Consider the following 27857-nt stretch of genomic DNA (forward strand, 5'->3'; position numbering starts at 1 on the left):
TATGATTTTCTAGACTTAATCTATTAAATAATTTTTAAAAATGATATGGATATATATAATCTTAAGCAAATTGTTCTAAACTATTGTTTAGGGACGTGATATGTTGCTAACTTTTCTTAAATTGCTCACTTGCTAACTCATCAACGTAGTATATTAAAAATGTCAACACGATAATGCTGAAATGTCAACTTATTTAAGTTGATATTTTAATACATTGTGTTGACATTAATATTGAAATGTCAATACAAATATGTGTTGGCATTTTAATATAATTGTGTTGACATTTTTAATATACTACGTTGATGAGTTAACAAATTAACAATTTAAGAAAAGTTAACATTATAACGCACGGCCTATTATTTATTACTAACGCAGAGATAATTAAAAGAAGATTAGCATTAAAAATTGAAGATCAGAAAAAAAATACTACTATTATTCTGCATAATTAAAATATCAAAATGGGTAAAAAAAACAATCATGATATATGTGGGAAAGGTAAAATAATTTTTGTAACATATTAAAACTTTGCTTGCAATTAATCATGGTTAAGGTTCCCATGTATTGGGAAGAAACGTTTTATGGTTGCAACTAAAACTGCTTGCAAATATTTAAAGTTGAAGGAAGCGATACTTTGAGAATAAAAGGCTGATTTTGAGATTTAAATTCTATTTGTAATAAATAATAGGATAAAACTGCCTTTTTTGCATGTAAACAATATGCTGGAAAGGAAAAACATAAAGTAAATTAAAGCCCAAAAAACATAAAGTAATACACAAACCAGATCGGCGCACCCAATTCTCTCTCTCTTTCTCTCCGCCGCCAAGACGACCACCGCCGCTTCTGCAGCTCTACTTCACGACCTTTTGCCTCACATACCCCACCGGCCACAGCCAGCAGTTCTCGTCTAATGGCATCTCTTCTCATGCTCACCCCATCTCCCTTGCAAAGACTCTAACTTGGCATCCAATTCCTCACACCAAAGATCGAGTACGACAAGCCGAGGAATCCCGGGTTTCAGATTGCTCATAGCATCTTGGCTGAGGTTCCCGACTTTTCGGTACTACACTTGTTTTCATGACACCTTAATTTTGGTTCAGGTACGCACAATCACAGTGGACAACATTGAGAAGATTCTAGAGAGGGGTGACAAGATTGAACTTCTTGTTGACAAAACAGCAACCATGCAAGATAGAGTGCATTCCACTTCAGGAAACAATCAAAGATAGAGCTCTGTGGATGAAGAGTGCCAAGCTATTGTAAGTGTAAAAGGTCTACATGTTTGTGAATATGGCGGAACTGAACTTGTTGAAATTCATCTTAGCGGAGCTTCATAATTGTGTTTTTAACATTTGAAATATGAGGCTTTCAATTGTATGTGCAAATCGTTTATATGCAGCTAATGGATAGTGACTATTCCTATTCGCCTAGTTGAACCTTATGAGGTTTTAATTGATACTTCGCCGTGTTTATTATCTCTTGTTTATTTAATGCAACATCTATTTTAAATTGACAGCCCATCAATCTTATCCTGTAGTATTAAACAATGTTTTAAAAATCGATTTGGTATGCAAATCTACAATGCTATCGGTGCACAGTTTAATTGTTCGAGCCGATTAAATTATCAATTGTCTGACCAGATATATCTATTATTGAACAGAAAAAAGTAAATTTTTATAAAGTTAGATATTAATAAATTTATAAATAATTTTGTTGAATCTCTCAAATATGACAGTAAATTTTGAAAGTTATAATAGTAATTAAATAGTATTTTAGTGGAGTACTACTATTTAATTAATAAAAGTTCACAGATCTTACTCTCTTGGAGTCTGTGATGCAGGAATGGGATATATAAAAAAGTCATACATGTGACATAAATATAAATATAAAAATGGGTTGATTCCAAAATTGTAACTATTCCCAAGTATCTATGGAGACATACAATTTTCATACGTATTCATTTTCCCTAATTGAATTTAATTCGATCTTGAACTAACTACTCTTCAATTAATTGAAAATAAAAAAAAAAACGGCTCTCCTACATGCGGTCTTCTTCTTATTTAATGTTGAGTGTTTTAGTTTTAAAAAAGTACAAATAACTTTGTATGCTATTTATAATTTACTTAGTGATATTATCTTCTCAGAATAACAAACTTGAGATCCTAATCGCTACATCATTATTTCACTAAATACCTACGAAGTATACAAAGTTTATTAAGGTGTATAAATAATTAGTTAAATTGGGGTTGGTGTATGGAAGATGGCCCACCACTTTGTTGGAACTGCCAAGCTTTGTTTTCAAAAGCATCCATTTTAACCAAAATTTGGGTCAATTTCTAGGATCCTTTCTGTTCATTTTGGCAGCATTAATTTTTTGTGATTCTATTGCTATTTAGGCAAGAACATGTTTCACTTGCATTGACATCTCGTCTGGCTCTCTCTAATGGCGTCTCTTCTCAAACTCACCCCATCTCCCTTGCTCTCCACTTCAAACCTATGTTCATTTCCAGCCAAGACTCCAACTTGGCATCCAATTCCTCACACCTTTCGCATAAAAGACCGCCAAATCGCTCAAAGCAGCAAATTCGACAGCTTTCTTGATTTGGAGCCCAAATCAAAACCGGAGTCTTTGAATTTCGACATTCCCTGGTTCAACCAAGCTGATCGCCCCAAGTTCGACGTCGTCGTCATCGGCGCCGGCCCGGCCGGTCTCCGCCTAGCCGAGCAAGTTTCCCGTCGCGGGATCAAGGTATGCTGCCTCGACCCTTCCCCTCTTTCGATGTGGCCAAACAATTACGGTGTGTGGGTTGATGAGTTTGAGAGCTTGGGATTAGAGGATTGTTTGGATGCAAAGTGGCCTATTACTTGTGTTCATATCAATGATCGAAAAACCAAGTATTTGGACCGTGCTTATGGTAGAGTCAATAGAAAAGACTTGAAATTGAGGTTGTTGTCTGAGTGTGCAACACATGGTGTGAGATTCCACACGGCTAAGGTTTGGAAGGTCAATCATGAGGAGTTTGAGTCGTCAGTTTTGTGTGACGATGGCACCGAATTGAGGGCTAGTTTGATTGTTGATGCTAGTGGTTTCGGTAGTACTTTCACCGAGTATGACAAGCCGAGGAATCCCGGGTTTCAGATTGCTCATGGCATCTTGGCTGAGGTTGATGAACACCCTTTTGATTTGGACAAGATGGTGTTGATGGATTGGAGGGATTCTCATCTTGGAAACGAGCCGCAGCTACGCGCTAGCAACTCAAAGTTCCCGACTTTCTTGTATGCGATGCCTTTTGATTCTAAGTTGGTGTTTCTTGAGGAGACGTCGCTGGTGAGCAGGCCGGTGCTGTCATATGCAGAGGTGAAGAGGAGGATGGTGGCGAGGCTGAGGCAGTTGGGGATACGTGTGAGGGCCGTTATTGAGGATGAGAAGTGCTTGATCCCGATGGGAGGGCCCCTCCTGCAACTGGCTACACAGTTGTTCAGACAATGGCGCTTGGCCCTCTGGTAGCGAGGGCCATTGCTGAGTGCCTCGGCTCCACTAGGATGATCCGAGGGACTGCCCTTTATCAGAGGGCTTGGGATGGGCTGTGGCCTCTGGAGAGGAGGTGTCAGAGGGAGTTGTACAATTTTGGGATGGAGACATTGTTGAAGCTCGATTTGAATGGGACTAGGAGCTTTTTTGATGCTTTCTTTGAGCTTGATCCTCACTTGTGGCATGGTTTTCTTTCCTCAAGACTCTCTCTTGGTGAGCTTATTACGTTGGGGTTGTCACTCTTTGGACATGCTTCAGCTCCTACTAAGTTGGACATGCTCACAAAATGCCCTGTTCCTATAGCTAAAATGGTTGGAAATTTGGCCCTTGAGGCCATCTAACTCTTATGGTTGTACTTGTTTTTTGTTTTAGAATTAATACAAATGTTTTGTGATATATGCTTGCAAGAATGTCAGAATTTTGTCGTGTGAAATTTACAATTTGTTTTGTTGTGTGTAGATAGTGTTTATTTGATTGCCAAGCGAGTTTTGTCATTGAGGAGTGGAACCATAAGACAGAAATTGGATAAATAAATGACAAGGTGAGTTCAATAATAGTATATCCATAGGTATATGAATATCTGTTGGATTGATTTTACAACTTGCAAAAATTAGCAAAAGATAAAAATGCTCAAAAGACAGATCATGGAGAGGAAAGCCATATGTGGGAAAGGGCAGAGGAAGAGTAGGTATGACCGGAGTATTAGTATATGTCGGAGATGATGGTATATGAAATGGTGGCAGTAGATTGAAGCAGCTTTGGCCATCTGAAGTAACTAACTAAACTAAGCAAGATCACAAAAACTGCAACAATCACATTCAAGAAAACACTCACAGATCACATGGAAATTTCAAAGCTTTCTTAATGGCATAAAACTTACATCACCTGCATTTATACAGAGATTACATCTTTGATTTATGTTAACTGTGATGAAAATGGCACTTTCTAAAAAATGGTCATCGTATTTTGCATTAATGATTTCGACCCCCATCGGCATTCCTAATGATTGTGTGGCTGCACTGCTACATGGTTAATTGTTGACTGTACTCTAAATTTATTTTTTGAGATTAAGAAATTGTAGAAAAAATAAAAGAGATAGTTTTGTCTTTTATCAAAAAAAATGAAATAATAATTTAGTTGAGATATTCCAAAAAAAAAAATAAACTGCCACGGCCACGGGGTAAAATGAGGCAAAACCAGCAATGAATAACAAAAATGAACCCAAAAAAAAACTAAATACCGGAAAATTATACAGAGCCTCCTATTTTTATTGCCACGAAACTGTCCTCTTCACAATACACACACTCTTTCTTTGCCCCGAAGTCATATTCTCTTATACACAGGCACAGCTGCATCTGTTTCTCTCTCATCATCCCTCCAATCAGGTGACTCTTTCAAGCTCGGAAACGGATCAAACTCTAGGGCTTTTTTATTTTTTAAAATAGCTCACCTGCTCATGCGTTGATTAGGTTTTCTTGAGTTAATCGCGTGCATCTGCTCTTTTCTTCTTCTTTTTCTTCCTTCAGAAATTCCAAATCACCACCTATCTGATTTATTTTCTGAAGTTGATTTTTGCGTTAAAAAATACTCCATGTACGTACGTTTTTGTTTGCCTGGGATCGGGGCGGATGTTTCTTTTCGTTTGTCAATTCACAGCCTTTTTCTTTTATTGATGCCGCGCAGTGTAATTTACTTGTATTTGCTAATCTTTATATTTCTACATCACTCGCTAATTGTGGCGGAAAATGCTGAAACCTTATTTGGCCTTGTATTTGTTGCTCTCTCTGCATATCTTTGTTTTTTGTTTTGGGGTTTGTAAATGCTCTAAATTCTGTTCAAATTGCAATTGCGAATTTGCGTTTCTCTTTTCTTAATCCTTACTTATCTTTTTGTTTGAATAGCAGTTGTGGAGTGTTGGATCTGATTATTCGTTATCTGGGGCTTAATCACGGGTAAATTCGAGTACTCATCTAAAAGAGGGTTTTATTGTTTAAGAATAAAAGATTTGGAGGTCAAGCTCTCATGAGAATTGTCAGGGGAATGCAGAAATTGATTCGTGCTGAACGGATCTTAGTGGGCCGGAAGAACAAATCACTTACCTGTGGAATCGGTGTGACTGCTCCCAAGGCTAGAACACGTGGCAAACTCAAACCTTTAGCTGTTTATCGCTAATTTGGGTAAAAGTAAAATTATAAAAGTGTCACCTTGGGTTCTCGAGCAAGAGAGGAAGTATGACTCGGATTTTAGTGCAGCGAGGTTCTGCCGGTCCATCTTCTTCGTCTAATAAAAACAGACCATCAACATCAGCACCTAGTCCGTCGTCTTCTTCAGCTTCTCCACAACCACAAGCTACTGGCACTGCACAAGTTACTCAAACAGTAAAGGATGAAAATTTGGTTGAAGTGCAAGAGCAGAATGTACTAAATGAGTTGTCAGATCATCATGCTATTTCAGACAACAAAAGTTTGGAATTTTCTCCCGGAAGTTTGAACAGTGACCTGCAAGGGATAAAATTGGTAGAGGATGAGATAGTGCATAATGATGATAATGCAGGTCCTGGAAATATTGAAGGATGTGTAGGCTTGCTGGTGGTGGAGGGAGAAGCTGATGCAATGGTTGGAAGTTCTTTCCAGAAGGTCCCTGGCAGTTCATATCCACCACCACCACCTCCTATACCACCTCCGAAGCCTTATTCTGTGAACTCGACTTCTAGGAGATCTCCATCTGCGGATTCAAATGCAATGCGAATAGGGGCATCTAGGAGATCCGCTGTCTTGCCTGGTGTATCGATCAGATCACCACCCACTGGATCTCGCCCATCTTCACCTCGGTCTCATAGCGAAGGTGAAGGATATAACAGTGCTGATGAGCAGAGCCAGAGTTTTAGTTCGGTCTATGATGATGCAGTGAGTTTTTTTGGCGTTCAGCATTTTAGAGCAATGATTTTTCATTTACACATGCTGCTGCTGGGTTCATATAATTGGTTATCATTGAGTTCTACTATTCAACCTTTATACGAATCAAACTAAGCAGCTATCTACAAGTCATTGATTTACTCATTAAATTTTTGTGCTCCATTCCTGTTGCATTGTTAAATTAATTCTGGGGGTCCAGATATATATGTGTTACAACTTACAACTTGCTAAAGAATGATAGTTCATGAGCCAGAGTAGTGCGATAACCACTTCTTTTATCTGATACAGGAAAGAGAACACCAGTTTCAGATTGATTTAAGGCGAGTGAAAGGCTTGGAAGTGAGAAAAATGTTAGAGGATGGGAACTGTCTTTTTCGTGCTGTTGCTGATCAAGTATATGGTGATTCAGAACTATATAATTTGGTTAGACAGATGTGCATTGACTATATGGTAATTTTCTGATTTTTGTTTGCATTATTACATCCTTTTGTATTTGCAATCAATGCATGCCAGCTAACTAAAAATAAATTTCACTGGCAACATTCAGTTGTACCATCAAAGAAGCGTAATCCTAATATATCTTGTGGTTACTTCCTGAGCAGTAGTTATTTTACAAGTCTTTTGGTGGATTGAGTTGCTTGCAATTTCTCTGGTAATTTCGCATTAAACATAGTACTTTGCATTTAAAAAATGATTTGTCCTTAAATAGTTCCAATTTCCATGAAAGTTACATGGAAAAAGCATGAGCTGAATATCTTACTACATGCTAAGGATCCTATTTTCTTAAAAAACCTATGATCTTCTACTATATAATCCCTCCGTCCCAAGTTACATGAGTCTGTATTCCATTTCGGGTTGTCCCACGTTACTTGAGTTATATCCATTTATGAAAAATGAAACAACACATTTAATGTCTATTACTTTTCTCTCAGCTATTTTACTCTCTCGTCTCTCTCTTAATTTATTTCCTGTCCACTTAACCATTAAACACCACTTTCTTAAATCTTGTGCCAAATGGAAATGGCTCAAGTAACGTGGGACGGATGACGTATTATCTGAACTGCTCTTTTGACTTATTATGTAAGCAAATTAGTACAGATAAGTGCATCTACCTATTTGCTCATCAAATATTGTCTTTTCCTCCTAGTAGACACATCTGACCTTACATGACATGTGTAAACAAGTCCCCCTTATGCATCTGAATCTTTATGTAAAAGACTATTAGCTTATCAGAGACCTTTTATGGGCTTTTAAAGATACCTTTGTTGATCAAACGACACTATGTTGAGCACTACAAGACTGTATTTGGCAATGAGTGGCAATTTAAACTTACGCATTTGATTACACATATGGTGTGTTGGGAGGTGTTGGATCTGCTGGTTTCTTGAGTTATGTTGGACATAATCCAATGAAGTTTCTGAGGGTGTTACTATGATGTCATGTCCAAGTGGGACACCAATGCACTTTTTAAAGTTTGTCTGTTGGCTACCTTTATAGTGATACAACATACTAGTACTAGAATAAAGATGAAATCTGTTAAAAATTAAAATGATCAACATCTGCTTCTTGACTCAGATGAACTTTCGACAACCTGTTTAAATGATCTATTTCCAACAATCATCATCCTGATATGATTACATATGAGTTTTAGATTGAGAATTCAAAAGCAGATGAACTTTCAACAACCAGTACAAAAAGATCTCATTCCAACGATTAGCATCCAATATATTTGTTTGGGTTGTTCCCCTTAAGAACATAACAAAACAATATCTGTTATGAGTTACATGCTTATAAACCTTATATATTTAATATATATTAAGTACTTTTTTTTCTGTCATAAGAAAAGGTTTAATTTCCCAGGCATCTTTTCCAGATGTCTTGTTCATGCATTAACCATATGATGTAAATTGTTTTGTTGTAGGAGCGGGAAAGAGATCATTTCTCACAGTTCATAACAGAAGGTTTTACTTCCTATTGCAAGAGGAAGAGAAGAGATAAGGTACATTCTTGCAAGTTTTCTTCCTCACAAATAGTACTAGTAGTGTCAGAACTTGCTCATAAATAATGGAGTATATGAAACAGTTAAGTTCCAAGTCCTAATATTTTCACTCACCAATAGTATCTAAATGGGAAATTTCCTGTACTGTCCTTTTTTTAAACATGAGCAACTTGCTAGAACTTAGGGATTATATGCCTTTGGTAATGTCTTCGAAATTGAGCACTCGCGTACGAGTCTCTGTCGAGGAGGAACTTGCTTTTATGTTGTTATTATTTGAAATGATAAGGAACCAAGTCATTTTGTTTCTTGTGTAGTGTATTAATAATTTTTCGACCCAACTCTAATGAGAACGAACAGGGCAAAAGAGGAAGGACCTGAGCTTGATTCTTCATAATTTAGCCATTTAGGGTTGGTTTTTCTTCTTTTGCAGGTCTATGGAAATAATGTGGAGATCCAGGCTTTGTCAGAAATGTATAACCGGCCTATACATATACATTCTTGCAGCACAGGTGTTTTATTCGCATATGATGATTTTTGAGTCGGATTTTCTATGTTATAATGAAATCCCTTCTCTTGTCAGTCTGCTAATTAAATCACTATTTATGTGATGCAGAACCTATCAATATATTCCACGGAAATTACAATACTGACACGCCTCCGATACGGCTAAGCTACCACCACGGGAATCACTACAACTCTCTTGTTGATCCACGTAGGCTGACCATTGGTGCTGGGCTTGGATTTAGCTCCCTTCAAGGGGTAAGTGTATCTGTTTATGAAAATTCCTTCATATTCCATGTCCAAAGTTCTCATCCTCGCCATATTTGGTGTTAATTTGACAGATGGACATTGATAAGGGTAAAGTAAAAGCAGCAATCAAAGCTCAACAGGATCAACAAATCGATAATGTAAGTGGAGTATATACTAACATCTCTAAAGAATGGAATAATGAATCACCTGTACTCCAAAACTTATAGTAATAGATTTGTTCCATTTGGTAGGCACTTCTTGCTGAGGGGCGCTTCTACTCCGACCTTGAGCTGACTGAGAAAGAAATTGAACGCATGGTGATGGAAGCTTCAAGGGCAGAGTATCTAGCCGCTGACAAGTTCAAGCAACAAGTAGGTCCTATGGAGTCCTCAACTTCTGGAGCTGAGCCCTCATCTTCTGCAGCAAGTGAGTGCTTACATTACCATGATTATACTGAGAAGCCTAAGACAATTAATGAATTCTTTGCTAGAAGCTGAACATGTAAACCTCACCGACTTGTCAGGATCATCAGGAAGCGAAGCCAGACAGGAAGGAGGGCATGACCAGGGGCCGGCCGGTTCAGTTCTGAATGGCAGCATGCAGCAGCTGTTGTCTATGGGGTTCAGCTATCTGCAGGTGATCGAGGCGTATAGCATTTTTGGAGACGACGTAGATTCCATGATCTGCTACCTGATTGAAACGAGCAGTAGTGGCAGAAATAAAGGCAAGGCAACCGAGAAATAAGAATCACCGGAGCCGTAGTCAAGACTCTGTTTTATGTTGTTTACATATGAGAAATAAGAATCTCATTTGCCAGCTTGTAGAATTTTGAACCTGCTCTGTTTTTTATGTTGTTTTCATATGAGAATCTGTGTTTTTTTTCAACAGCTGTGACACAAACATATCACAATACCTCTCGCCATTGAAGAGTCATGTTCGTTGTTTTTGAGATCTTGTATTTTATTTATGTGGAAATGGTTTAGAATCTTTAGATTGTGGTAATTTTAGATACTGGTGTCAGTGGCGGCCCTATATTGGAGTATCATTTTTGAAAAATCTTGTGCCTAAAATAAGCAATTCAAGTAATGTGCTAAAATACAAGGAGATTATTGTAAGAATAAAAGCATTAATAGTAGTAATCGTTGAATTGGATGTTCCATTACAATAATTTATTTCATTCATTTGTTTACCAAAAAGCAATCATATATTTTTATTTATTTAGCCTATCCGTTAAAGTTACTAGTAGTAAGGATTTTTTTTCTCTATAAATATATGATTTTTTGCATTATAATCCACAGAAGTATTATTAGTATTATTGTACTGTCACTAGTCCTCACTAATTACCTATTTTGCCATTTTTTCATTTAATTCTTATTTCACTCACAATATGTATAAATTAATACTGCCCCAATATATCACTGACAGTATGTATAGTAAGTACTATAGCATAAAACTAGGATTTAGGCCATCAACAATAGGAATAGCCCAGCAATAGCCTAGCCACTGCCACATCATCAGCACTAACAATCCTCCTGCCACATCATCAAAACAAGCAAATAGCCCAGCAATAGCCCAGCTATAGCCTAGCCACATACTATCCACATTACTATTAACAAATATGTACAAAATGAAATAATTAACAATCACACAATATACAGAATTAAATTTACGACACAAAAACGAGAAAATTCACTAATATTAATAAAATTTAAAAAGTACATTAATTTAAAAAAATTACATAATTAAAAAAAAACTAACGTCGTGCAGTCCTCCGCGCCCATAACTCTTCAATTAAATCCTTTTGGAGTCGAATATGAGCCTCCGTTTGGCTCATGTCGGCATGTGCTTGGAGGCGGCCGTCTTCATCGTGGGGTACCCCACTCCGTACGTTAGGGGCGGCAACGCTGTGGCTTGGACCAGCTTCATTATCGTCGTTGGCCCAATCAGTCAGTTGTCCACCTTCATCTTCGACAATCATGTTGTGCATGATTATACAGGCGTACATTATATCAGCAATGCAGTCGACGTGCCACAAACGCGTTGGCCCCTTAACTGCCGCCCATCGAGCCTGGAGCACACCAAATGCGCGTTCCACGTCCTTGCGCGCCGACTCCTGTCGTGCCGCAAAGCAGGCCTTCTTCTCATCTCCTGGGCATCAGATCATCTTCACAAAGACGGGCCACCTTGGGTATATCCCATCCGCCAAGTAGTAGCCCATATCATGTCGGTTGTCGTTGGCGACAAAACTGATGGCCGGACCGACACCCTGACACTGCTCGTTGAAAAGTGGCGACGAGTTGAGGACGTTGAGGTCGTTGTTCGAACCAGCTATCCCAAAATACGCATGCCAAATCCACAGCCGGTAATCAGCTACGGCCTCGAGGATCATCGTGGGATTCTTTCCCTTGTAGCCGGTAGTGTACATCCCCTTCCAGGCGGCGGGGCAATTCTTCCACTCCCAATGCATACAATCTATGCTGCCTAACATCCCTGGGAACCCATGCTGTTCCCCGTGCATCCGCAGCAGATCCCGGCAGTCATCGGGGGTAGGGCTTCGAAGGTACTGATCACCGAATATTTCAATCACGCCCTGACAGAAATACTTCATACACTCCAGGGCAGTCGTCTCACCGATGTGGAGGTACTCGTCCCACATGTCTGCAACGCCTCCGTAGGCCAACTGCCGGATTGCCGCAGTGCACTTTTGAATAGGAGTGTGGCCGGGTCTGCCAGCCGCATCGTGCCTAAAGCGGAAATACAGATATCGTTGCTCCAATCCGTTAACAATACGCATAAATAGGGACCTGCGCATCCTAAAACGGCGCCTGAAAAGGTTGGCGTTGAACCGCGGCTCCTGTGCGAAGTAGTCTTCGTAGAGGCGCTGATGTGCAGCTACGTGATCACGATCAATCACCGCTCGGCGGTGTACCACTGGTCGAGGTCGAGGTACCGCCGGCGGCAAGGCCCTCTGAATCCATTGATCAATCTCACGGTTCGTATAGGCCTCTAGCGCTTCGTTCATTATACGCTCGTACTCCTCAGCATCCCCACCAGTCCCACCACTACCACCGGCGTTACTCATTTCTAGGTGTTGATCTTGTACAGAAATTAAGATAGAGAGAGTACTCGTTAATACAAGTGGTGCGAATGAAAATGACGGGCAAGTCGCGTATATATAGTGTTTCGGAAACAAAAAAAAAAATTAAAAATTTGCGCTAGGCGGTGCTCTAGGCGATCCGGACGCTGCAATAGCGCCTAGCGGATCGCCTAGCGCCACGGAACCGCCTAGCGCTAGGCGGTTTTTTTTCGCAAAAATCGCTGGGCGGCTGCAATAGACCGCCTAGCGCCGGCGCTCTGCTAGGCGGTGCGCTAGGCGCTATTGTGGATGCTCTGACAGTGTAATAAACAATGAGACGAAATGACTAATATGCCCTAGCCCAACATAATTAAAGCCTGAGAAATCGCGGCGAGTTCAGATACAAAAGGTGTGTTGTGCTTGAAATTGATTTCATTTAGGGGCTCTCTCTCTCTACTGACGCTGAGGAGGAGTGAGATGGAGCCTGAAACGATGTCGCAGAACGGGAAATTGATGCCCAATCTCGACGAGAAGACCACCAAAGTCCTCAATCTTACGGTGCTGCAGCGGATCGATCCATTCGTGGAGGAGATTCTCATCACCGCTGCCCACGTCACCTTCTACGAATTCAACATCGACATTAGCCAATGGGTACGCTGTCTCAACACATCTCTCCAGCAGCAATTCAGTTGTTGAATCTGGTGATTCGTTTAGGGGTTTTGTGTTGTTAACTTTGTTGATTGTGGATATTGGTTGGCAGAGTCGAAAGGATGTGGAAGGCTCACTTTTTGTCGTCAAAAGGTGAGGCTTTCATTGCTTTGCTCCTCTTTTCTCCACTTCTTCCATCCTTTTTATCATTTCATTTCTGGTAGATTGATTTAATAGAGTATTTGGATGAAATTGTGTTGTTTCGATGTTGGCTGGGGAATTTTGTGAGGATGTTGCAATTTATTTCTGCGTGATCTGATGTCTGAGGTTTTTCTTTGTTCAGGAATACCCAACCAAGGTTCCAGTTTATAGTAATGAACCGCCGAAATACTGGTTAGTCACTCATTTCCTTTCATCTGTTTAATTACTTTGGGGTACTGATTGGATTTGTCTTCCACTGATATTGCCAACTTTTTGGATGAATAATAAATTGGACTACTATAAATATAGACCCTAATCTCTTTGGCATGACCGTTTGGCTTTTCAGTATAAGTGCTCTCAGTTTCCTGCTAGGCATAAGTAAATGGGAGATCCACCACTGGTCCTATACAGTTCTGCTAAATAATCTTTATTAAAATATGCAATTGTTTTGAGCATGCCATTGCTATCTTTGGATATTTAAGGCATGTATTGCTGTTTCAAGCAGATAATCTGGTGGAGAATCTATTGGGAGATTTTGAGTATGAAGTCCAGGTTCCATATCTCTTATACCGAAATGCTTCCCAAGAAGTTAATGGGATATGGTTTTACAATGCCCGGGAATGTGAAGAGGTTGCAAATCTATTTAGCAGGTGTGGGGTCAAATATTTTACTATTGTTTTTGTTTGCACCTGTTAGTGTGTAGGTCCATCAGATTGTGGCAATGTTATCAAATAGCGGATATGGCGGCGCCATGGCGCTATGGCATGGCGTTCCGTGGTGGAAACGCCATAGCACCATGTCGCTGCCATAGCACCGCCATATCCGACATTTGACAACATTGCGTGTGTACTGCATTTAGGAATAGGGCATTATGCAAGAAACATGGTGGTTAGAGTGGTATATTATGCTTTATTAATTGTTTAAAGTGTTTTAGATGTTATATTTTTAATATTTTTGAATTTTTGAATTATATATAAATATATAAGTATTATTTTATTTATTTAATTTTTGACCGCCATATCCGCCATACTAATACGCCATATCCCTGTGGCGGTTTTTAGGCAAGCCGCCATACGAGATTGATAACATTGGATTGTGGTCAAGGTGCTAATTTGTAAAGGTTTAATCAGGTTATATACTTAATTACTTATATTACGGGAGGTGCTATGTGGTTGTCTAGTAAATCTATCTAATTGTTTGTTTGTAGTTATATGGTGATTATGAATTTTCTTGTGACAACTTGGAGTTCAGTGGCAATAAGTCTCATGCGTTCATGCATGTACTTTCTTAATGGTATTGAAACAATAGCTTATTTAGTTATTTTGCCTACAGTTGTTTGGATAGTTAAGTAATTTACATGGACAAAATGAGAAAGTATTAGACGAGGTATTGATTTAGGAACATCTTATTGGAAGATGTCATTTCAAAATTTTGTTGGCTCTTTTATCGTGGAAGGTTTGTATTTTGTTTATTCGTTTGCATGAGAAATACATTGTAGTGTTGCTGCATTGTGTTTTGTCAGGACAAACTACAAAGTTATATGGGCTCATGTTGACTTTTTCATCGTTTAGCATTCATATAAATTTGATAATAAAACAAAGCATGCATCAAATGAACATTGCTAAAACTTAGTTGTATACTTGTAAAAACTAGTTAACCTTTCCTTCACATCTTTCCCTTTTCCGACCGTCCAGTGCTCTTGAGATCTTTTGTAATCATTTATAGCGTAGGCTTGATACTTCTTTTTCTTATCTATGTCTGCTTCATCATGTTAATGCCCTGTTTCCTTTTTCTAGGATACTTAATGCATATTCTAAGGTGCCTACAAAGTCCAAAGTCTCTTCTGTGAAAAGGTAATTCTAGTTTGTATCTATTTAATTCTCATTGACGTGAAGTTCACTAAGCTGATATTATGAGATTTGAGTTTACCTTGGCTACATCATGATCAATCAGACTGCTCTAATCTCACAACAATCAATCATTCTGTTAGGTTTAGCTTACTAATTTCAACTAACAAATACAGTGGATTTCTATGCTGAAAATCCCTCCTTAATTCTACTTATTATCTTCTCAGTGAATTTGAAGAACTAGAAGCAGTTCCTACACTGGCAGTAATGGATGGTCCCCTAGAGACAACATCTTCCATTGCTAATGCAACAGAGGTTTCTGATGATCCTTCTTTTATGAACTTCTTCAGTGTACGTTTCTTTGTCCTTTTAAATTCGTGATGTTTGCTGAGTTTTGACTTTTGAGTATTCCATAGAAGGTTAGACTTGATGAGTAAGCATTTTATACATATTTTCCTTTTGTTAGTATCCATAAACTTATCAATGTGGTGTAGTTGAGTTAGGGAAAGGTGAAATACATTGCTGCTGGGATTTCCAATTTCCCTTTAGAATATTGTGCTTTCTTTGGTCAACCTAACTTAGGATCAAGAATCACTCTGCCGTGATATGAAAGTAGAGTTAAGTCTGCATTTAATGTAGAGACTAATGCTCTAATTATTTATTTGTTTCTGTATTAGTAATTGTTTATCCAATGACTATTGAAATGATTCATGTTGTGAAACATATTGGGATAAATTTGAATGTGGAAATTATAAATTTGCAGAATGCTTTGAACATAGGAGCTGCTCCGCATACAACAATGTCTGGACAGCCTTTCAACCCCTCTGCAACTGTTATTCCTGCATCCCATCCACAGATTGTTTCTCTGCCAACTTTGACAACTGCTCAACCACCATCTAATTTATCTGCTTCTACCCCTAAAATGTCCATTCTTGAAAACACAGAACGTACCACAGCACAGCGTTCAGCTGATCTTGTGAAACCATCGACTTTTTTTGGGCCTCCTCCTTCCTCTGCTGGACTGGCTTTACCACCCGTATCATCAGCAATTCCAACTGCACCTCCATTAAATACTCCAGGAAATCTACAGAGACCATATGGTGCACCATTACTTCAGCCATTTCCGCCACCAACACCCCCACCATCACTCACTCCAACTGCTCCTACACCAATTTATGGGCCACCTATCAGCAGAGAAAAAGTTCGGGATGCACTTCAATTGCTTGTTCAGGTATGCATTACAATTCGTAAAATCTTAAACTGCGCATCAAAATATGTGATTTTTGCATTGTTATAAAATTAACATTGGTATTATTCTTACGCTCATGGTCATATAATTTTACTCGTAGGACAATCAATTCATCGACATGGTTTACCGAGCAATGCTTAGTGCAAACCAACAATCGTGATAAGTCATCAGAGGTTGCCGGTCAAGTTTCCGTATCCTGCCTTAATTGTCAGTAGGAGGAAATTGTACAAGTCATTGTTCAGTATGTAGTTTTCTACTAACCATAAATGTTCCTATACCGTCCTTGTATAGAGTTTGTATTAACCCATAGAAGTTGATTTATATTTCGTCACTTCCTCAATATATTGTTTCATTTTCACATTATGGTTATTACCTTTCTTAGCACCCGAAATCAATTTCGACTATGTTGAGTTAAAGCCATAAAACTGGAATATTTGTAAGACAAATAGAGATAATTTGGGGCTCGTAATGGGTTAAAGTTAATTCACTTAAAAATTCTGTAAAGAAGAATAAGCAGGAAAATTATCAGCTCCATCAACATTAAACTAGTCTAAACAAAATACTCAGCATACAATTACGTGGTGAGCTCTGTTAAGTATGATGCTTTAAACAAAATTTTTTCTACATTAGTCTATCCCCTAAAGTATGAGGGAGGGCTGAATTGACCAAAGATGCCAACCATAGGATTGAGCACTGCAGCTCCCATCCAAGATCTATATGATGCCACATTAATGAATCTAACCAAGTGCTCTGAGAGTTAGGCTGTCTTGACTCTGCGGGAGGTGGGGCGACGAAATAGGCTTATCAGATCATCTAGACCCTGTGGAAATATATGTCAGATTTGAGCCCTTTTTGTATCAGATGTCTTCCACTATAACGATTTCATAAAATTTGGGTGGAGAATGAAGAGGGTGGCCTACCCTTGTAGTTATAACCAAAAAACTGAATAGAGTAATAAGGTAAGACCCGAGAACAAGAAGCAGAAGTAAGTCAAATGTCACACTTGCGACCTGCAACAAGGAGAGTGGTTAGGGTCAGTTGATTTCACTGAAGGATTAATTTCTATGCAAGGTAAAATACAATGGATTTATATCAAATTAGGGACACACATAGATGGCAACAAATGTTCTTTTGCTGGCATTAACAATCAATCTAGGACCGATGATATAGCCTAAAGAGAATTGAAGAAAAAGAATCTAGAGAACAAATTTCCAAATTGATGCTCAATACGGCAGATCAAATCAGATTTCAGAATTTTAGATTTGCACCTGATAGATGTGTAATCTGCCGCTTGTTGAGTCATAAAAAGTAAACATCCCGTCAAGTACTTCATGTTGCACTCTCACATCAGCAGTGTGATCTTCCAGTTCCTATCAGTGAAAATTTTGACCAGTTAAAAGTGGGAAAAACTCAAAATATTGATCACGTGAGATCATTTCCTATTACAAAGGACACAATACCAACAAACCACAAACTACAATCTGGGTCAAGGAACAATGTAACAATGAACTGCTCTTTGAAGTAGAAGAACTATATACCACTAGTTCTGATTACCTATTGAAACAAATCTAATTAGAAACATTAGCTAATCCTAGGCCTGAATACCTCGTGAGTATGAAATCTCATTCCAGATAGTACAGGAATAATTGAAAAAAAGGCTCCTGTATATTTGACAAGGAGTGAACTTAAATTAGATTAGATAGATATACCTTTTTCAGTGCCATGATAAGAGGATCATTCTTGGAAAGAAATGGAGCCACTCGAGGTGTTGTTGACAAGAATTGTAACCATGAACGTATATAAGAAGGATTTACAGATAAGCTACTATCTTCTGCAAATATATCAATGTTTTTTCCCTCTTGGCCATAAATATGCCTCTGTTTATGAGAGAAACTTTTGTTAGAAAACTAATAATATAATACAATCACTTCCATGTTAAAATGGAATTTAAGAAAAAACTGGCTTGAGGTCTTACAGCAAGAGTTTCAGCAACTAATTTTGCACTTCTGGTTATTGAATCTTCATCAACAAATTGCCTGCAGAGGTGACAAGGGTTGACTAAAGAATGACTCATACAAGAAAGAAAAGAGTTTCAAATTCAAAAGAAAAATAAGTGAATCTCATTCCTTGAGTTACAACCTGCTATCTGACAGACTTCCAACACTTTCTAAAAAATCAGGTGCGACAGAAAGCTCAGACAGTGTTGCTGCAGTTACTCTCAGTCTCGAAAATTGTTCATGCTCCCATGCAACCTAGAGTCATATACATCTTGAGCATATAAAACCTCAAAATTGATGAATAGAGAAAAACAATGAAACAGATTAGAGAAATATTTCATCTTTTACAGATGAAGACGAGCCTCTAGCGAGTACTGCTCACTGGAACATATCAGTTTAACTCATAAGATAGCACAAAATAACTAATATAGACCCACTATACCAAAAAAACATAAGAGTTCTAAAGGTGCAAGTGATATGACCGGCCATACCACAATTCCACGAATCCTCAAGCAGCCATGTCAAAAAGAAGAATCATACTTTATCTTAAAATACTACTATAAACTAATTTTTAGATCATTGTCCAAATAAATGAAAGGCTAGTAAAATATAATGCACATATAACAGTCTTATAACATTTTCAGTACCTTAGAAATGGTGAGGAACTACACCATTTATGAAATTCTATGGTGCAACCAAGGAAAAGAAGTAAGCAAATTTAAAATCTCGCATTTTGGATCTGATGTTGCCTACCCGAGGATTAGAAATATTAATCTTCTTGTGCTTCAGCCCAACTTTAAGCCCAAGTTCTTTAGACACACTAGAGAAACCCTGCAACAGTCCATTTGTAAACACTGCAGGAAGCACTTGAGGAATAAACAGCTGTCTTATGACAATCCTGTCTTTTTCTCAGGGATTTACCTCAAAGATTTGTTTAATGTAGACATTCTCGGGAGGCTTGGACACATGGATATATAACTCATCACGGATTGAACCAATGCTATTCAAGCAAATGGAATAATCAATAGTCTCACGCAAGCGTTGATCCAAACTATGAAGCCACTATAACAGGGGTAAAATGTCAGACTATATAACAATGATCCAAGTGTATAAGTCCTTTCAAAGAATAAGCACCTTATGAGTCCCATTGTAATTATAGGGTCCTCCAGATGTCAGCACAAAGAGTAAATTATGCCTTCCTCTTGTCTTAGGATTTGAATATAAAATTGAGAACAATCTAGCTATTTCTAGGAGTGCCACAACACCACTTCCATTGCTGTCACTTCCCACAGATAATCCCTGTTAGCATTGAGATGCGTAATAAGAGCCTGGCCAACAATAATTAGATGCAAGTAGGAAAGAGATTTACTGGTGCAGCCCCGAATGTATCATATGATGCCACTACAGCTATGGTAGGAAGTTGAGTTGAATCTCCCTCAGCTCTCAATCCTGGCAGCCAACCCTGAAAACATGAATAAAGCTTACAAATAAGTCGAAGTCTGTTACAGACTCCAGTGTTTTCCCACAGCACTTGTGCAAGAGAACAAATGTAGGGTTTATAGACCAAATGAACTCTCTCTCCTGATATGCTAGTCTTTTGGCATGAGTTCTCCATTTTGGTATGTGAATTGGATGGATTGATGTGAATCCTACCTGAAGGTGTGACCACGGGGTTGCCATTGAAGATGTAAGCCCAAGGGGAAACAAATGAATGGTGGGCCTTGCTTTGGGTTTTCCACCCAATGCGTGCCGTCCGGTTCGAAAGATGGATGGTGGGATTGATATGAATCCCATATCAGTTCCACATGAAAGTGTGGAATGACATATAAATGATAGTCAACACTTTACCCTTGACCATGGTTTTGGTTACGTTAGGGTTCCCTAGTTTATATGCTAATCAAGTCATAAATGTAGAGCTCAAAGACACATCGAACTAGCCACTAAATTCAAATATCCTAGATATCACAATAGAAAATAGAAGGCAAAACTAGAACCTGAATATTTGATATAGTTGGAGACACAATTTTCTTAGGTTCAGGAGCAGCAACAACAAGCTTGTATCTGAAACATGTTTATGACGGAATCAGCTACACAAATTGATTAGTTGAAAATGATTCCCAAACAAAGATATCAACTAACCCGCCAGTTGTGGCAGTTGCCAGCTGACCAGTAGCATCATTCTTCTTGACATCAGCTAGGACAGCATTGACATGGTCATCCTCAAAACTGAAGTACACAGGATACTGAAAAGTGGGAAAATTATAATCCGGTAACAAACACTAACTGAAAATTAGAAATTAAGTTATCCAATTATAGAATCAAATAACAAATAAGCTATGAACATTAGCCAGAAGCTAAGCATAAGATAGACAATGTCCATCGCCTTTTCATAAGTACATTAAATGTCAGCTTTATGTAGCATAGCTTTTCAAAGGAATAATCTATTTCACTCACAGGGATGTTTGCATGTATAAGCAACCGTTCCAGTTCAAGCAACACTTTATTGATGCCTGCCGAAGAATCATAACCTACATCATCCACGCTATCTATGTTCTGTGGGTTGAAAACCTGGGGGAGTAGAACCAATAAACCACCTAATGGCTTCTTCTCCTCAATATATTCTGCAATGATATGGTACGAACAAAGGAATAGGTAACTAGGTAAGTATGATATAAATTAGTGGTGAGGATTTGCGATAAGCTTATCACAACCAAAACTGAAGCATACTGATACTGTCATTCAGGAGTTGAAGAATTTAAGTAGATTTAGTAAAGTCAGAAAAATAAAATGAATTCAACTGAACCACACGACTTTATTCATAAATAACGCCTAGAATATCTAGATTTTCTGGAAAACACAAAGAAACGAGCTGCCTTTCCCTTTTTGATTGTTCAAGTATTCAGTCAACTTAACTATCCAAAACAGACAAGCGCATAACTTCACCGATAACAATAGCTCTGAATTCCATAACTTGGAGCATCGAGTAAAAAGCAAGTAGGAAGCAGGAAATGAAGGAATTAGCGACCTCTGATGAAAGTGAGATTCAAATCGCGGAGGGGGAGTATTAGGACGGTGCGGGAGAGATCCGAAGCTGCTGAGGATGAGGAGAAGAGAGAAGATGCGGCGTGGTGATTGAGGGCGGCTAGTCTGGATCCAAACGGCACGCCAGCCAGATCGTACTGAACGAGGCGGTAGACGTCAACGACGGCTACGGCGTCACAGAGCTCGACGCAAGTCATGACTATAATCAGTAGCGTAATTGCCGACGAGTATACCGGGTCCACCAACGCCGATTTCGCCATTGGTAGAGGTTTTGGACCTTTGATATTAAAACTGAATACTCAAAGAGTGTGGAGTCCAAGTCTAAATAGTGTATAGTCTATATATATCTGGTGTGTTTGTGAGAGACATTATTAAAAAAAACATTTTTGTCTATATATATCTGGTGTGTTTATGAAACCATCCACGGTAGGAATAGGCCAGCAATAGCTCAGCCATAGCCTAGCCACTGCCACATCATCAGCACTAAAAATTCTCCTGCCACATCATCAAAACAAGCAAATAGCCCAACAATAGCCCAGCCATAGCCTAGCCACATAATATCCACATCACTATTAACAAATATATACAAAATGAAATAATTAACAATCACACAATATACGAAATTTAATTTACGAGACATATACGGGAAAAGTTTAATAATAATATTAAAATTTAAAAAAGTACAATAATTTTAAAAAATACATTAATTTTAAAAAAATACAATAATAAAAAGGAGTGCCAATTCACTCCTCGTCTCCGTCGTCGCCGCCTCCGTCGCTGTCGCCACCATCGCCGCCGCCACCACCGCCGCCGCCGCCGCCGGTCTCCCTCCGTGCCGCCTCCAACTCGTCCTGCAGGCTCATGAGCAAGGTTTGAAGCACGCTCTTCTCCACGGGATCCGTCGCCACCCGTCATTCGGCCATCGTCTTGATCAACTGAGCGCGCGTTTGGGCGCGAGCGAAGAATTTGAGATCCTCGGTGGATTGGCCAAGGGGGGATGCCGACTGGACCTCCTAGGAAGCCCCGGCGTTCCCCCTCGCCTCCCGCTGAGCGCGATTGCGCCCCATCGGGCGAGGTCGGCCACCGACCGAACGCGGCATGGGGAACTCTTGCGTCGTCTCGGGGAGGTTGTGGGAACCACCGCTGCTGCCGCTGAAATCGCCGGTGTAGTTCAGTCGTTGCTTCTTCGGCCAGCCAGAGTCGACACCTACTCGGAACTTCTCGGACTCGTTCAGCACAAGATAGCAGTTCCAGTAGGTGAAGTACTGGTATACCCCCTTCAGTGGGAGGCTTTCTCAGCTATTCTCCTGCAGTCCTCCTCCGTTTGGCCACTGCTCATCATGCGGAGTGCGTTGGTGTACAAACCCGAAAATCGGGAGACCGCACCCCTGATTCGGTTCCAGGCCTTCCGGCAATCCTCCCCGTTGCGTGGCCTCCCCTCCGGGCAAAATCTCATGTAGGCTGCTGCTATCTTGCCCCACATGTTGACGATCCTCTGCTCGTTCGAAACGAGAGGATCGTCGCAAACACTCACCCACGCCTTGCAGAGCGCGACGTTCTCCTCGTCCGTCCACCTCCTCCGTACCTCCTCCTCACCCGGCTGCGACGACTCGCCGACCTTCTTCTTGCACTTCTTCGCGGGGGCGCCACGCATCCGCTCTGCCCCCCCCTTCAACGAGAGTTTCCGGAGCTCCGGGAGTATCAAACACCAAGTCATCTAAGGAGAAACTATCAAACCCCAAGGGCGTTTTGGTCGATGTGTGCGATGAACCAGTCGAAAAATCTAAACTGGGGCGATAGACATCCCCCGCCGTCGCCGGGGACCCCCCATAAGTCCACTGTGTAGCCGGTACTACCCCCGGAGTCCCATGTGTCGGCGGTACCCCCCCGGGCATCATCTGCATCCCGGGTGCCCATCCCGGTGGTGCCCACCCCGGTACCGCCGGAAACCCCCCGTTGGCATCCCGGAATACATCTGCTGCCACGGGTACATGTTGTAGTACCCGGACATCTGACCCCATCCACTTCCCACGGGGATCGACGGAGTTTGTGACCCGCTACTCCCGAAACTAGGCTCGTTGTTGAGATCCATTTCCCTTGATGATCTTGTACAGAAATTAAGATAGAGAGAGTGCTCGTTAAAACAAGTGGTGCGAATGAAAATGACGAGCAAAGCGCGTATATATAGTGTTTCGGAAAAAAAAAATTTTAATTTCACGCTAGGCGGTGCGCTGGGCGATCCGGGCGCTGCAATAGCGCCGAGCGGACCGCCCAGCGCCACGCGACCGCCCAGCGCTGCGCGGTTTTTCTCTCCATTCGCCCACTGGGCGACTGCAATAGACCGCCCAACGAACCGCCCAGCGCCGGCGCTCGGCTGGGCGGTATTGTGGATGGTCTGAGAGACATTTAAAAAAAACATTTTTGTTGATCACTCACGTACTGAACTCGTCTTTTGATGGAACTAGTATCAACACCCGTGCTACCCGTGCTTAATTACACATTTTCAATAAGAGCATCCACATTCGTGCTCATTTTCAATAAGAGCATCCACATCCGTACTCTTGCCAATAAACACGAATGTGGGCTCGGTCCCACTTTTACTCCCTGCTCTTAGGCAATAGCACAACACTCACATCAGTGCTCTTCCGCAAGGACAAGCTCAAGGGTCCCTCCATTATATTATTCAATTTAAATAAAAATATTTCCACAAAATTAAAATGCATTAAAATTACCCGAAATAATATTACAAATTATAAAAAAATTAAAAATTACATAATTAAAATACTAAAATTTAAAAATTACATAATTAAAATCCTAAAAATTAAAAATTACCCTGTGGATGACTATTCATCCGGCTCTACCCCCAATGTTCTTTGGAGACCCCGTATCATCGCCACATGCGATCGAAGTTGCTCGGAGGTCATATTTGACCTATCGGCCAAATTGAGTTGGGCCAAAATCCCCCACAACGAGTTGGTGGGGGGTTGAGGTGGCATATAGGGAGCGGGGGCGGATGGAGTCGCGGCGCGACGGCGGTTGGCCGCCGCCTTCTTCCTTCCTTGCGGTCGGCGTTGGGAACTGCTCGGGCCGGCGTCGGGGCTACCCAAGTTAGCTCCGGCAAGTTAGCTAGCCACATCTTCGGAGCAGGCGTCGGATATGGATACCGACCTCGACCGTTTGGAGGAGGAGCTAGAATAGGATGTTACGCCTCCCCTATACTTCAGATGCGACCGCGTCTCCTGCCAAATGCTGAGGTACTTGAACGATTTGTAGTTCATGGATTGGTAGGTCGCCAAGGCGGAACTGGATGATATCAAGCTCGCTCCGGCCGCTCCCGGCCGACCGCTCTTCCTCGAGGTAATACCCCTGGAACTTTTGGATTTCTTCGTTGGCTCTGTATATGGCATTGCGCACCATACTCTCGTTGCGCTCGATTATTCCAGCCGACCGGTTTTGATTGTACCGGCAACATATGCGCCACCAATAATGGTCCGTGGATTGGTTCATGCCAACCTCCGAATCTTCGGAGATTGACAAGAACGCTTTGAACAATTGCTCCATCTCCCGCGGAGTGTACGGGGTGCGGACACCGCGAGTAGGAAGAGGAGGAGTTTGAGAGGAGCCGCTCTCTCCCGCTCTAGGCACGGATGGCTCGGGTGTCCACCCGTATTGCCATTCGGGGGCATCTTGGTCGTAGACCGGGTAAGGCCGGTAGCCACCCGGAACTTGCGAACCTTGGGTTTGAGGAGGGGCCGAATATTCCATTTTCGGACTAGGAAATGGTTGTGAACCGAACCAATCGGGGTTCCAACCGTGGGAGCCGAAGGGGTGATCGCCGTGGTCGGACATTGTTTTATTGTAAGAGTAAGAGTGAAAGAAAGATTGAGAATGGAAATGAGAGAATTTAGATGAGAATTGTGTAGTGTGGTGTGAATTTTTGGGTGTGGAAGTGGGGGTATTTATAGATGAAAATGTGTATTTTTGGGAAAAAAAATTGAAAAATAAATTAAAAGTGGGTAGAAAACGGATATAATTTTTGGGAAGTGAGAATTTTTTTTATCGGATTTTTTAATTAAAATCCGATTTTTTTAAAAAAAATTAAATTGCCAACGGCATAGGATTTTTTAATTAAAATCCGATTTTTTTAAAAAAAATTAAATTGCCAACGGCTATGCCGTTGGCCAATGGGAGGCTGCCACGTATGCTGCTCGCTGGCACGGACGTGCTCGATATTTTTGTTGCTTTAGAGCATCCACAACGGTGAGCAGGACGACGTCCGTCCGTCCTTCCGTGCCAGCCACACGGCACCGTTGTCCGCCGCTGGCGCGGACGTGCTAGATGCATCGAGCAGCGCCGCTCCAGCGGTGTCGTGCCACTGGCACGGACGTACGTACGTCGTCCTGCTCACCGCGGATGCTCTAAATCAACATTTAACTTTAAATTTAAGAAATATTATCGTTTTATCTGTACAATTAAGTAAACTTTAAATTTAAGAAATATTATCGTTTTATCTGTACAATTAGGAATGTATCATTTAACAGCACAATTTAAGAAATGTATAATATCATTTAGAGCACAATTAGATATCTACTACAAAGGGTACAATCCCACTTAACATATTATAATATTCACAAAATTAATATACTTATCATATTATAGTATTCACAAAATTAATAAAGTACAAAATAATCACTTATCTCATTAAGATTAAAATATTCAAAACATAGAGACAAAGAGAATAAAGCAGGTGATAGAATAAAGTTATTTCTCTATAATATTAGACAAACTTAAATATTATTGACCCACCTAAAAATTAAAATATTTACTTAAATTTCATTTCGAAATTCAATGAAATGAATCTATTTAATTCTATATATGATTTTTAAACTATCCCATTTTATGCAATTAAATAGCTTTGCACGCAACCTTCTTTGAACCTGTATAAACTAACCGATGGTTTATTTTAAGCTTTAGTTGCGTATAATACTATCTTCATACTATCTCCGTGCCATAATAAGATCACATTTTGCCATATCAATCCTTCCAGCCAAAACACTTAAAATGGCATTTCTAATAATTTTCATAAAACCTCTTTTATATAAGTAAAGATAGGATAGAATAAACCTCTTGTTTTGACTATTTGCACATATCTTTTCAACTAACTCTTTTTTATAAAAGTTACTTAGTTGTCTATATAATTATAAAGTTTAACAAATTACGGGTTATCCACATAATGCCGGACATAAAAATCGAAGTTTGTGGAATTGAATATAATGGAGAATTGATAATGCATAATATTTAAATGATTATTTATTAAAATATACCACGTTACAATTTAAAATTCACATTATCTATTGTTATCTCCTACTTATTGTTTTTTTTAAATAAAGCTCAAATTCAAATCAAATCAATGAAGCATATTAATTACTAACAATTTTCTAAATATTTTACACATGATTGAATTTTTTGTCACGTGTATTTATCATAGTATATCATAAATCAAATTTAAAACCTCATCACAATCAGTAAATCAAATTTAAAAACTCATCACAATCAAATTTAAAAACTCATCGCAAGTTGAACCGGACCGGTAAGTGAACCTGGGAAGCTATTGGTTCACGGTTCAACTGGTCAGACCGGTTCAACCACTGGTTGGACCGTTTTACTGTAGCATGTATAATTAACTATATATTATGTAATTATATATAAATTTATAACAATATATGTTGAATTTTGATCAAAATCTATAATTATAACATTAAATTTTAGTTAATAATAATATGTTATTAAACTTAGTTGATGATAAGTGTAATGAAATTTTAATATTTACTTATAATATTAAAACTTATATACATAATCTATGTCATATTAAGATTTAGTGAATGATAAAATACTAGTGTTAAAGGTTAGTAAATAACTTATACACAGAATATTAGAATTAATTAGTTGGTTTATAAAAATAATAAAAAATATTCTTAATTAGTTTACTGAAATAAATAATTAAAAATTAAATAAGTGAAATTTTACTAATTAAGTATAATTATGGTTATGGTTATAACATAATAATAATTCAAGTGGTACAGTGGCACAAGAGTTGGGCATCAGTCCAGCAGGTATGGGGTTTCGAAGCCCTTTCGGAACAAATTTTTGGAAAAAAGCTTTACAATTGAAAAACCGGTCCAACTTTCTTACTTTGAAAAACTAACAAACATTCGTGTGATATAGTAGCACTTAAAAGATCTCACTGTGAGATAAGTCTTTGTTGCGGATTTTTCCGAACCCAAATTTATCCCGATATCAAGGACATGGTAATTAATATCAGACGGTGCTTGATGTGTTATTGCACTAAATACTAAATTGTGTGATGGCTAAATTGCTTTGATAATATCATCGAGAGAAGTTTATAATAAGCTTTATTATTTAAAAACCCGGTAAGTTGGAGTTTAATTTAATGGATAAAAAAAGTACATGAAGTGAACCATTCTTTGTATAAGATAGTTAATTAAGGGTCAATAGCATACTGAAACAATTAATTATTCTTCAAATTAATCTTAAACATGAAAAGTAATGAAAAAGGATACACAAATTATTCATAATTTTGGGA

At 39.4% G+C, this 27857-nt stretch overlaps 3 protein-coding genes and 1 pseudogene across 3 annotated transcripts; 3 read left to right on the plus strand and 1 right to left on the minus strand.

Annotated features, from left to right (window-relative positions):
- The first annotated feature begins 2375 nt into the window (after nt 1-2375).
- Nucleotides 2376-5566, plus strand: LOC121788824 (annotated as a pseudogene).
- Nucleotides 5567-5758: 192 nt separating this feature from the next.
- On the plus strand, nt 5759-10200 carry LOC121788815 (OVARIAN TUMOR DOMAIN-containing deubiquitinating enzyme 6). Its single transcript, XM_042187425.1, has 8 exons — nt 5759-6435; nt 6733-6894; nt 8366-8443; nt 8874-8952; nt 9057-9202; nt 9286-9351; nt 9445-9619; nt 9717-10200. Exons 1-8 carry the CDS (start codon nt 5761-5763, stop codon nt 9935-9937), a joined length of 1602 nt encoding a protein of 533 aa, XP_042043359.1. The 5' UTR covers nt 5759-5760; the 3' UTR covers nt 9938-10200.
- A 2489-nt stretch (nt 10201-12689) lies between these two features.
- Nucleotides 12690-16574, plus strand: LOC121788842 (mRNA-decapping enzyme-like protein). The gene is made up of 8 exons (XM_042187444.1): nt 12690-12920; nt 13030-13070; nt 13261-13310; nt 13624-13768; nt 14915-14971; nt 15193-15316; nt 15729-16196; nt 16315-16574. Exons 1-8 carry the CDS (start codon nt 12747-12749, stop codon nt 16372-16374), a joined length of 1119 nt encoding a protein of 372 aa, XP_042043378.1. The 5' UTR covers nt 12690-12746; the 3' UTR covers nt 16375-16574.
- Nucleotides 16575-16724: 150 nt separating this feature from the next.
- On the minus strand, nt 16725-21567 carry LOC121788833 (nicalin-1-like). Its single transcript, XM_042187436.1, has 14 exons — nt 21237-21567; nt 20666-20832; nt 20351-20454; nt 20206-20272; nt 19581-19673; nt 19346-19510; nt 19133-19273; nt 18965-19042; nt 18354-18466; nt 18190-18250; nt 17924-18091; nt 17483-17584; nt 17135-17224; nt 16725-17034 (listed from the first exon to the last, which is right to left on the minus strand). The coding sequence occupies exons 1-14, from the start codon at nt 21511-21513 to the stop codon at nt 16972-16974; spliced, it is 1689 nt and encodes a 562-aa protein (XP_042043370.1). The 5' UTR covers nt 21514-21567; the 3' UTR covers nt 16725-16971.
- Nucleotides 21568-27857: the final 6290 nt, after the last annotated feature.

This window comes from Salvia splendens, chromosome 2, assembly GCF_004379255.2.
Source record: "Salvia splendens isolate huo1 chromosome 2, SspV2, whole genome shotgun sequence".
Taxonomy (NCBI): Eukaryota; Viridiplantae; Streptophyta; class Magnoliopsida; order Lamiales; family Lamiaceae; genus Salvia; species Salvia splendens.

Coding starts and splice junctions, on each gene's coding strand:
- LOC121788833 (XM_042187436.1), bottom strand. CDS start 21,513: ATGGCGAAATCGGCGTTGGTGGACCCGGTATACTCGTCGGCAATTACG. Junction 19,674..20,205: donor CAACTATATCAAATATTCAG/GTTCTAGTTTTG, acceptor TCATGTTTTCAG/GGTTGGCTGCCAGGATTGAG. Junction 19,043..19,132: donor ACATTAAACAAATCTTTGAG/GTAAATCCCTGA, acceptor GGACTGTTGCAG/GGTTTCTCTAGTGTGTCTAA.
- LOC121788815 (XM_042187425.1), top strand. CDS start 5,761: ATGACTCGGATTTTAGTGCAGCGAGGTTCTGCCGGTCCATCTTCTTCG. Junction 9,203..9,285: donor GATTTAGCTCCCTTCAAGGG/GTAAGTGTATCT, acceptor TTAATTTGACAG/ATGGACATTGATAAGGGTAA. Junction 9,352..9,444: donor AGGATCAACAAATCGATAAT/GTAAGTGGAGTA, acceptor TCCATTTGGTAG/GCACTTCTTGCTGAGGGGCG.
- LOC121788842 (XM_042187444.1), top strand. CDS start 12,747: ATGGAGCCTGAAACGATGTCGCAGAACGGGAAATTGATGCCCAATCTC. Junction 12,921..13,029: donor ACATCGACATTAGCCAATGG/GTACGCTGTCTC, acceptor ATTGGTTGGCAG/AGTCGAAAGGATGTGGAAGG. Junction 15,317..15,728: donor CTTTTATGAACTTCTTCAGT/GTACGTTTCTTT, acceptor ATAAATTTGCAG/AATGCTTTGAACATAGGAGC.